Below are 12,127 nucleotides of genomic sequence, written 5' to 3' on the forward strand. Positions count from 1 at the left end.
ACTTTGGATGTTTTCACTCAGAAGACTCCCAGTTAGATAGCAAATGTTCCTTTTTTCCAAAAATATTATTTTTGTAGGCGAAATAGCTCCTGTTTGTTCATCATGCTTGGCTGAGAAATCGACCGGAAAATGCTACCACTACAACGGCAAACTTTTTTTCCAAATTAGCTCCATAATATCGACAGAAACACGGCAAACGTTGTTTAGGATCAATCCTCAAGGTGTTTTAAACATATATATTCGATAATATATCCGTTGAGGCAATTGGTTTCTCATAAGAAGCGATTGGAAAAATGGCTACCTCAGTATTTTTCGCAAGATTTTCTGCGGGAGACACCATGTGACCACTTGCTAAATATGGTCCCTTATGGCTATTCTTCAATGGAAATACGTAAAAAGACGCCACAATGCTGTAGACACCTTGGGGAATACGTGGAAAACGTAAGCTCATTCGTAGCTCATTCACAGCCATATAAGAAGTCATTGGCATGAGGCGGTTTCAAAAAATGCGGCACTTCCTGGTTGGATTTTTATCTGGGTTTCGCCTGTAACATCAGTTCTGTGGCACTCACAGACAATATCTTTGCAGTTTTGGAAACGTCAGTGTTTTCTTTCCAAAGCTGTCAATTATATGCATAGTCGAGCATCCTTTCGTGACAAAATATCTTGTTTAAAACGGGAACGTTTTTCATCCAAAAATTAAAATGGCGCCCCCTAACACCAAGAGGTTATGCGGAAGACACATTTCGGTTGAATGCATTTGGTTGTACAACTGACTAGGTATACTTTTCACTTTCCTTTATTTTGGCAACCTTTATGTCTCTGCCTCAACAGTTGTGATTGACCCACATTCACTAGATATAACTGAACATTCATGTAGGCCCTTCAGCAGCATACCAAGTTAGTATTAATCAATACTCTTCACTTCACGTGTATTTGTAGTCTAGTCTGTGAACTCAGATCTCCAGTTCATGGAACTTTCCCGAAAACAGCTTTACTTTGGTTGTGAGATTCTGGCTCATTCTGCCAGAGTTCCTTGTGCTTGGCAGTTACTGTGTGGCAACAATCATCCCCAGCCTGGAGTCTGTCTCCTCCTGACCCTGCAATCAGTCCTTGGCCAGAGTGTCTGAGCTGTGTCATTTCCCAGCACTTCCACCAGCAGAATGTTTTTATTGGTAAAACACTCAGTCATAACCGGCCGGGAAGTCCCAGCTCAAGAGCTTTCAAGAGACTGACAGACAGGATTTCAACTTTTGCCTCATTAATACTCTCTGTATTGCCAATCCATGTAATCAATAAAGCTACTGGTACTGACAGCTACATATTCCTCAAGATTTCTAAATGTGGTTTGCTCAATTTACAAACAATAAAACGTAGTCAATCCTGACATCTTCTCTGTGATTCCTGTGACAGGTATAAATGTTGTGACTTGTCTTACTTTCTCTTGGAGGCCTTTGGTTACATTGGCATCACACACCCATAAAATGAGACACAGTCTTCTATGGCTCCTTGGGTAAAGCACACCAAGTTATCTTAAGTTGGCCTAAGCTTTTTCAGGATATTCCCCAGGGGATGTACGGAACCTGTAAGAAGCCCAATTAAAATGTCTGCCATGTGGTGAGAAAACAATACATGATGACTGTATGACTGATCTATGCTCCTAGATGGAAGGAAGAAGATATACTAAGACTGTAATAACTGGCAAGCAGGGAGCCCTAGGGGCATGTATGACTCCGCGCTATTCATACTCAGAAAACGGCTAGCTCTTCCACAGTAAAAAGACTCCAGTTTTCATATTCACTTCAACAAAAAAAGGTATCAGGTCAGAATTAAACTAAAATAGTGTCCAAACAAATGTTCCAGTGAACGGAGTTGTCTTCATACCATCGTTACTGGGCAGGCAGCCTCAAGTCTTTCAGCCAATCGCATCTCTTTCATAATACAAAAGAGTGCAGCAATTAAGCAGGAAAAACTGTCTAACTATTATACCACTAAAGGTGTGGGAGGAGGAGGCTGTGAGGCTACACTATGTAAATAGCTTTAGGGTAAATGGCTTTTGTGTTTGTTTCTGTGTGTGTACGTGTGTGATTGTCTCTATGTGACTGTGAGTGTGTTTTCTGTGATTATCTAACCATCTCACCTTTGCCTTCTTGGCCAGTCACCTGCAGGACACTTCTCACTAGCGGCCTAATCCTATCAGATCTCCTAACTGGATTAGAGGGGCTTGCTCAGCGGTAGTGAGTCAAAGAGCGGAAAGTGCTCAAGGATTCACCTGGATCCCTGCCCCTCAACTGTAGGCTATACTTCAACCTGGTAACCACAAAGTCAAAAGGACAAGGACATAAATATGATTTCAAAAGAGTTGTTCTACCCAAAAGACCAACCTCTTACATATCCTACTTTGAAGTTGCACTTTTTTTAAAAAAGCAACAGTGATATGTAAGAAAATACACCATGTACACCGTCCCACAACCAATGAAATGCATCTATGTTGGTTAACATCTTGGGATGTAATTGCACCATTTATGCTAAGTAGTTCACAGGTTGTCAAGCTGATGGGCCAGCGGGCCAAATCTATTTGTTGTAATGTTACTGTACAGCTATTCTTAGAGTACTAAGCAGTTGGCCAGGCAGTGAGCAGGTTGTGGTATTGTACTGGAAAAGGGCAGACCGTGGGCGTCCAGCCAGAGATCAGGTTCTGGTTTCTCACACGTCTCCCACTCAGGGTCGACTGACGGCAGCTCGGATATCTGCACACACACACACACACACACACTTTGATCTGCTCGGTTTTTCAGAAACATATACCGTACCTCCAGCAAAGCCCCAGGGCATGTCCTCAGCAGGGTTTCCGTTATTTTATTTTTTGAAAAGCCGATAAATAAAACTTCCACCGACCAATTTTCCCTTTGAGAAATAATGGTTTTTTGCCTATTCATAGCTGGAAATACGTATATTTAACCAGTCATACTTATCGGTCTATGGGTTCATTTGTATAATTTAGTGGAATTAAATTGCTGCGTGTGTATATATTTGTTATGCAACTTATCACACAGCATAAAGATACAGCGCCTTTGAGCGGTAAATCTGTCTGACAGCGTTTTTATGAACCCAATCATTGCACAACAATTCTAAAACTGCAATCGTGTGTTAAAAATAGTTTTGATGGCCACGATTAAAAAGAGATATTACTTTTAGGCCCATTTCTCAACCGGTAGAATAACTGAAGCACACTTCCAAATTGCCATTGAAATGCAAAGGCAGGCTTCATCAGTAACCTATTTCTCTCATGTACTTTGACACCAGTGTTTTCCTGCTAATTGTATTATTAAACTAACATTTGCACGTAGACTATGACCTTGTGAGCATTGCTGCGCTTATAATGTGAAGAACTAATAGTCTATTAACATTTTAAGCTAAATGTTCTGATCGGTTGCATCAGACTCATTGCTTTTTAACTTTTTTTTTTATGTAGCCTAGGCCTACTGGTTGTATGAATTTAGGTTCTATCGTCCCACAACTGTCCCAGAGTCTGTCTGGAATAGGCTATTTCTTTCTCGACAAGCTGACCAATAGAATAGGTCACCTTTTCTACTGTGGGAGATTAATGTAGGCTAGTGATTTTGTTGTTCATTACTCATGTTGTTGACCGAGGGAAAGTAATTGTGGACAGTTACGCTAACATTTTCGAAGTCCGCATCAGAATTCAGTAAAACGGGCGCACTTTGTTACATCCTCGACTTGCATGTTCTGTTAAGATGAATTACCATAATCTAAAATGTGATTTTTGTTATTCTGAGCACCATGGGTGGATGCCATAATCATTTATGCACCCAATGCATATGGGTCTGATAAATTTCTCAAATGTCTGGTAAATTAAAATGCTGCGGGTCGAATGTCCGGGTGCCACGATTTCATAATGGACACCCTTGTCCTCAGGTTAACCCCATGTGGATGCTGTACTCAACACCAGCATCACATGAATGACCCTGAATGATGCAACAGGGTGATGACTTAACAAAACAGGTCTATGGGACCCTATATACAAACTAGCCCAATGTCGGGTATGAAGCTGAACCTTTTCAAATCAGTCTGTCTGTAGGTCTTACAACACCCAGTTCAAAACACAGCAACATTGTTAAGCTCAAGGTATGCAATGGGACCAACATATCCACTGTTCCAATAACCTACAAACATATATAGCACCAGTGACCAAATCTACATCTGGTCTGACACAGGAGTTGCTCACCAGAAAGAACTCACCAAATGACCTTCATAAACAAGCAGGACTGTTTTTCCCATGAAATCCCCCAGGTGGAGGTCAATGACAATTCCACCAAAACTAGGGCTATTTGAACAGTCTATCACATCCTTTCAGTTCACGATAACTGTTATTAACTGTCAGATCAGCAATGAACCAATCTTGATGTGTGTGGAAGTAATTAAGTAATTTAGCAGAGTGAGTCCATATATTTTCATACTGGTCCCCTGTGGGAATCAAACCCATAACCCTAGCATTGCAAGAGCCATGATCTACCAACAGAGCTACACAGGACCACTACTCACTCACAACCCTCATTCTGTCATTTAACAAATGCAGTCACACAGTCACAAGCACAGACTCTCTCTCCCTTACACAACAAACATATGTTAACACACACACACCATAAGGTTGGAGAAGTTACATCATGTAGGTGGAAAAGTGATCTGCATAGCTGAGACTTTTTCCAGCCATACAGAGGCAGATCAGGTCATGAATAGAAACAGGAATGTATGCCTTTGATTCAGAGATTTAGCAGGAAACAGATGCAAGTAAAGGTTATTGCAATAGAGGTCTTCTCTATAGATTTCACAGAAGAATGAGTGTATTCAAGAGCCTGCCATGTACAGTCAAACAGAGAGAGAGGAGCCCTAAAAGTGAATCAACAAGCAGCAGCAGCCAAAAATATGTCTATATAATAACAGATAAAAAGCTGTGCAGCTAAACAGAGGACAAATAGGTTGTGGAAAAGGTAGTCAATTTAAATGTCTTTACGGGAACAAAGCAGGGGCAAAGGGACACACATCACATTCTAAAGGAACTGAAATCATCAGACAGCATGCATGAGAGAAATCTAACAGCAACCATTGAGTTGCTCCAATTAACAGGGCACAGTCCGTGGCGATAGACAGGTGCAGCTGAGAGCCAGTCACCTGCAAAAGTAAGTACTTGAGTCACTGTTTGCTTCTGCTTAACCTGGTCTTGACACACACACACACCATGGGAACAGTGGTGGGGGTGGGGCATTCCAAGTGCTTCAGGGAGCTGCCAAACAGACGAGCACATCCTGTCGCAACGCAAATCTAGGATAAATCCCTCATTAAACTCTCTAAGATAACACTCAAGGGAGGATTCTACCACCATAGAATTAGGAATTAGAATACTACAATGGACATCTCTATGGTTACCACCTATACCAGGGCTTAGGACCTCAATGAAAACAAACTCCCTCGTAAAACCAAGGGAGAATCAGTGAGGGATCTTCATTTAGGATACATTGATGAATATTATGGCAACATTCTAAATGAATGCTAACATTGTAAGGATTGAAGACAATCTATACCCTTTTTCCAATTTACAATAAATTCACATCATATATTTGAAGCTCTGTCCACCCTTCCAGTTGTTCAAATTCAGATATTGGCCAGTCTAAATTATGAAGCTTACAGTTGGTGAGGGTCGGGAGTAGGCTACAGTGCTAAAGATCAATTCCTAGAATTCCAATCACTAACCTGTAACACATTACACCCCCCACTCCATCAACAAAACATTCACCTCCCTTTGTTCCTTCTCCCACCCCATTCACTGGGCCAAAGTCTCCCAAGTATCCAGATTGACAGTTGAAGGCCTTGGTGTGGATGGAAGTTGGCACAGAGAGAATGTAGAGGAAGTTGCAGTTGTACTGTAGAAGAATAAACATTCAACTTTATGAGAGATCAGATGCCATAACATTGCTGCCTCGCAAAAATGTGTTGCCGACAAAGTAGAGGAAATGCTTTGACCCTACCAAATAATGGCAGGGTTGTTTTTCTCTGGTCCAGACACTAAATAAACAGTTATTTTCAGCTCAAGCCAAACCATCAGCGTATGATAGCACATCCAGCCTTACTTCATTAGCCAAGCAGAAAGACTAGATTGTGGTGAAGTAACTACCTCCTATCTAGCAGAAATTACAACGATTCATGCCATGAAATGTGGTACATTTACATGAGCAAAGCCATCTAGTTACTACACAGTTAAAATTAAAAGCAACTGTTTAGTACACCAAAACAGTTGACAATCATCTTGCTAAACTTACTGTCTACTCTGAATATATAAAATATTTGGAACACCTTCCTAATATTGAATTGTCCACGCCTTTTGACTCTACAAGGTGACAAAAACGTTCCACAGGGATGCTGGTCCATGTTGACTCCAATGCTTCCCACAGTTGTGTCAAGTTGGCTGGATGTCCTTTGGGTGGTGGACCATTCTTGATACACACAGGACACTGTTGAGTGTGAAAAACCCAACAGTGTTGCAGTTCTTGACACAAACCAGCACCTATGTTACAGGCCTTGGTTTTTCCATTTTATACTTGCAGGTTGGAAGTTAGCACGTCAGGTGCACTGATTGGTGTCACCTCGTTAGTCAGTCTATAGTACACCTGTGCGTGCTGGTTGCTCATCTCGTTAGAGGGAAGGTGTTTCACCTGTGCTGGTCCAGGTGCAATTTAAGAGTGGCTGGCCCAGTGCTACAGTTGTCTTGAGAGACTGAGGGTTAAAACCTTTAGTTGGCTTTCCCTATTCTTATTGCTAGACAAACAATAATTTATCTTCCTGTCTTTAAGTTTGGTGTTGGGTTTTTATTTTGCTCTTCTTGGGCAAATTTAGTGGGTGCTCATTGTTGCTAGTCAACTTTCAGTGGACACCCCCATGAGTATCTTTCAGAACCCCTTTTAAAACCCCACCTGTTTGGTTGTTGGTCAGTGACTCTTAGTTAATTACCTCTTCTGTTTGAGTGACATTTTTGGTTTTCTTGCTGGGGAATGTAACATCTACCATACCCTGTTCAAAGGCACAAATATTTTGTCTTGCCCCTTCACCCTCTGAATGACACACATACATAAACTGTCTCAATTGTCTTAGAAATCCATCTTTAACTTGTCTCCTCCCCTTCATCTACACTGATTGAAGTGGATTTAACAAGTGACATCAAGGGATCATAGCTTTCACCTGGATTCACCTGGTCAGTCTGTCATGGAATGAGCAGGTGTTCTTAATGTTTTGTATACTCAGTATATGTTGTGAAATGTGGCAAACTACAAGGGCATACAAGCACAATGTGTTGTATTTTCCTCCCATGTCTCCTCTTCTAGTTAGACTAGATGCCATATACTGTATCTGCCAGAGAACTGCCTCACTTTGATCTACCAGCCAGTTTATGTGCCTAGCTAAGCACCAGTGTATTAGTATAGTAGGGGCTGGTCTGTGTCCCGGCTCCCAAACCAGTCAGACTGACAGTTGCTCTGGAAGCCCAGGCATGCCAGTGGAAGAGCTCTGAAAAAGCACTGCCTCGTGTCTGATTCAAACCAGCAACGGCTCAGACGTGAACTAATCCACAAAGACCGCCAAAGCGCTCCCTGGACCAGCGAGGTGGATGAGGGGAGCGGAGCGTGAAAACGAGAGTATGTGGGGAGCTGACACAGGGAAAATGAGGAAGAAATAAGACGAAGGCCAGGGAATAGGGTGGATACAGCTACCCATCCAGCTGGCAGAAACCCAGCTGTCATTCTTGTGCCTGCTCAATTCAGGGCCACACCTAAATTACGAGATCTCAACATTCCTGGTTGGCGCATAGCTCCAGCACTAGACTGCTTCAGCACAAGATACAAACAAGATCTGCAGCGTGAAAAGGCCTATTTAAAATGGAAAGACATTTTAAAAAGATTATCTCAGAGTCAGACAGACTTTGTCATAACATAGGGGGAGGAAAAGGAGTAGGTACTCTATTCACACTGAGGAGGTAATATGATGATATCACAGCAAAATTATCATAATAGTAATGAGACAATGTACACAATGTTCCCACTGACAGCACAAATAGGGAAATCTTTACTGATTTTGCCATATGTGCGTACACACACCTACGGATGTCAGGATGGCATCATTTATATCATAACAAAGAGCGGACTATGGGCTTGCTTATGCTGTATGATCTATTGTACTCTAGTCACATTATAAGAAAACAAAGGCAGTTGCATTGCCATGGCAACTCTCAGTCTACACAGCCATGTCAGAACTTGTCCATGATCTCAGCAGGAGGCCCAGAACAGACAGCTACGAGGCCAATTTCTGTCTCTGAGGTGGGGCTTGGAACCCACCTCACCTTGTTTAGCCTCCATCCCCACTGACTGATAGAACTTCAACCTAAAGAGTAATCTTCTCACCCACAACAATAAACCCCTATTTCTTTTGAATATAGAACAAGGGCAGTGCATGAATGTACATTATGGTTTTCTCTTTCTCAATCAAAGCTCGAGAGATTGTTTTTAGACATTTATAATAGGAAGAAACGTTGTTATTAGCATTTAATTATTCCCTTTCATCCAATAAAATGTATCAGATGTCCCTTCCATGAGATATTTCCATAATGCCATGATTCTAAACCCCTGGTAACTGAGGGGTGGGGGGGTCAGAAATAGAAGGGACAGCATATTTACCCGGAAAGGTGTGTGGGTTGGGTGACCCTCTCTTGAGGCACTTGGAACACAGTACATGAACAGTGTAGTAGAGCCCGGGCCACTCCTGCAGAAGGACATTCAGCTCCTCAACCAGTGGGATTATCGCTTGCCAAGCAGTCCAGATATTTGGCAGGGAGGCATGGCTGGCTATGGACAGTGACTCGGCCTGCAGCCTGCCCCGAGCCGGCTGGTAACTGACCACCACAGGCACTTTACCGCGATAGGCAAAGATCTGGTGCCTCCCGTCTGACCGCTGAACCACATGGCTGTTGATCTGCACACTGTAGCGTGCAAACAGTCCAGGAGGGAAGAGAAAGGGGAAGCTGTATTCAATCTGCAGCTGCTCCACAGAGAAGAACTGACTAGCAGCCACTGAGCTGCCGTTCACCCAGGCCTCGGCATGGGGCTCCTCATTGCTGACATAGCTGGGGAACTTGTACCAGACGGTGGCCCCGTTCAGAGGCTTGCTGCGGGGCTTGTTAATGCAGTAGCAGACCCCCATCTTCTCTAGCAGCTCCATGATGAGGTGGAGGTCCTGCTGGGTTTGGATGAGAGGTCTCAGGAGCAGCCGGATGATGTTAGAAGGCAGGAGGCCGTGGCTGAGGAAGCCCTCCACTTGGTGCTGTAGATGGGTAGCCCTAAGGTTCTCTCCCTTCTCCCCATCTATAACTACACTGGTCCTCCTCTTGTCCCCCTTCTCACTGTCCGACAGTAGTCTCTCCAGCAGTGTGGACTCATCCCTCTGGAAGAAGACATTGAGGATGGCAATGAAGCGTGGCAGGTTGTGAAAGACATACTCCTTTAGTGTCCGGCTGTCCTCGAAGTAGAGTAGCTTCCCACTCTCGTGTAGGTAGGACAGGGCACTCTGCAGGCGGTCCTCCGTGAGCCCAGCCTGGAGGCCCAAACGGGCCGAGTCCCACCACGAGAGCCACAGGTCCTGGGGCTTAAAGTGCAGCTCCTCCAGCATCTGCCAGGACTTGGGCAGCACGCGGTGGAGGTTGGGGAAGATGTCACGATGGTCAGCCACTGACATGAGCTTCTCCCTCAGCCTCTGGATATTTATCTGGCTCTCTGTGCAGCTGACACACAGGACAGGGGACAGGATCTGTAGCCTATGGTTCAGCATGTACTGCAGCTGGGCTTTCTTCCGTCTCAGGTTCTTGTCTGTGACGCCGTAGAAGAGGATGTGAGGGCTGGAGGTGCGGACGTTGTAGCCCTGCTCCAGGGCCTGGTCCACCTGGTGGGCAAGGCTTCGCAGGCAATGGGTGTCCCACTTCTCCTGCAGGGAAATCTGTCTGTGGATATCAAGGTTCTTCCCCTCCACCTCCATGTCTCCACACAGGTCTCTGTGCGTGCCCACCATGCAGACCACAGCGTGGGGCACTTTGGCATTGAGGAGATGGAGGAAGTAGCCCACGTGGGGGTAAAAGTTCTTGGGTGAGTATGTTTTCAGATTCACAACGAGGATGTACAGAGCACCAGGTGAGAGAAAAAAAGGTTTGATGAGGTCATAGTTTGGCTTCCCTGACAGGTCATACACTAAAAATGTAAGACTGCGATCGGCGTCCGCTACCCAGTTAGTCACATCAACCCCTTTGTTTCCCCGAGCAGAGTTGGCATCCTGCTGCTCACTCACAACACTCTGCCTGAGTTGTGTTTTCCCAGCGTTTTTCATTCCCATCAGGACCAGTTTTAACCTGGGCTTCACAGCCAGCTGGGAATGTGCGAGTTCCTTTTGATAAGCACCGATGTAGGGGATCCCCTTCATACAGACCTCATAAGGAGGCTGGATGAGGGGGTTATCCTTCACTTTCCAAATGTTTACATTGGAAAGTTTTCCAAAGTTATCTGGAAGTATGGCTATTTGGTTTCCCTGTAAAACAAGCTCCTCCAATCTATTTAGCTCCACAATGGAGTCGGGCAGATAAGTAATGTTATTATTGTCTAACCAGAGGTTTGCCAGCCTACGCAGCTGGCCTATCTCCTCTGGAACAAAATACAGTTTATTTCTACTCAGGTAAAGCTCTTCTAGTCCTGTGATGTTTAGGATAACCTGGGGAAACTCTTCAAGCTCATTAGACGATAGATTGACCATTTTAAGTCTCTGCAGGTTGCCAAAGGAATGAGGCAGAGCTGTGAGGTTGTTACTGTCCAGCATCAGGCTCTCTAGGTTGTGCAGGTGACAGAACGTGTCTGGTAACGTGGAGATGTGAATGCTGCTGAGCCACAGGTTCTTGATGGACTGCAGCTTAGTGATGTCCTCTGGTAGACACGCAAACGTATTCCCAGAGCAGTCGAGCTCCTCCATGTCACTGAGGGCAAGAATCTCTGGGGGAAACTGGTTCAGCTTGTTGTGATCAGCATCCAGAGAACGGAGCCTCTTGAGCTGTGAGAAGGACCTGGGGAAATCACATATGTCATTGAAGCTTATGTCCAGCTCCTCTAAACAATGCAGTGCCCCAATCTGTGATGGCAGGTACTGGATGTTGTTGTGACTGATGCAGAGCTTTTTCAGCCCCTTCAGCAGGCCTATGTCCTCAGAGAAGTGGCCCAAGCAGTTGTGGCTCATGTCCAATTCCACAAGAGGACCCAGTTCAAACACCACAAAAGGAACTGTGACAAATTTGTTCCTGCGGAGGACAAGGCTACGCAGGTTTGTGAGGGTTGCCCCCAATCCTTCTGGTAGCTCGTGCAGCGAGTTATTGCCCAGATTGAGTACCTCTATATCGCTTATATTTTCAGGTAGAATGATCTTCTCCCTGTTTTGGGAGCAGAGGGTGAGCTGTCGCTGGTTGCTTCGCCGCTTCCTAGAGCCGAGAGCAGCATCTCTCCACAATTTAGCCGTTTTGAGATTGTTATCCTTGTCCCCCATGGTTTTGCAGACCGACACCTTGTTTTCATTGGGAGGAATCATCAATTATCCTGGCAATATGGTGGTCTAGGTGCCCTTGTGTCATCGATTAGTGTTCCTATCATGAACAATCCAAACAACAGAGAAAACGACAGTAATTCCATTTCGAGCAAGAACAAGAAAACATCATGCTTTTCAATCGAATCAATACTGGACTTGGCCAGCAGTGCTTCACGCATATTTATCTACGGCCGCGGACCGCACAATGAACAGGGAAACCTACCGCAATTTCAAATCCATTTTAGAACACAGGCGGTTGGGCTGGCCTCGCCAGCACATTCTCTAGTATCGTGGCATCCAATCGTGTCCTATTATCAAAAAAAATAGCATGAAATCAAACAGCGGCCAATGTCTCATCCCTGTGCCTCGCTCATCTCGCTGCCTGTGATCTCTCGCAAACTAGTCCTTACTGCTCAAGGGGGAGTGAAACAGCAGCAACGCCTAGATTAACACT

At 44.5% G+C, this 12,127-nt stretch overlaps 1 protein-coding gene across 1 annotated transcript in view; it reads right to left on the reverse strand.

Moving 5' to 3' along the window:
- LOC139422857 (malignant fibrous histiocytoma-amplified sequence 1 homolog) overlaps positions 1-12,127 on the reverse strand; it is a 45,486-nt gene extending 33,359 nt beyond the window's left edge. Inside the window, exon 1 of the mRNA XM_071174275.1 lies at positions 8,742-12,127. Coding sequence (XP_071030376.1) covers positions 8,742-11,676 — 2,935 coding nt within the window. The 5' untranslated portion in view covers positions 11,677-12,127. The remainder of the gene's footprint in view (positions 1-8,741) is intronic.

Source organism: Oncorhynchus clarkii, chromosome 12 (assembly GCF_045791955.1).
Source record: "Oncorhynchus clarkii lewisi isolate Uvic-CL-2024 chromosome 12, UVic_Ocla_1.0, whole genome shotgun sequence".
NCBI lineage: Eukaryota > Metazoa > Chordata > Actinopteri > Salmoniformes > Salmonidae > Oncorhynchus > Oncorhynchus clarkii.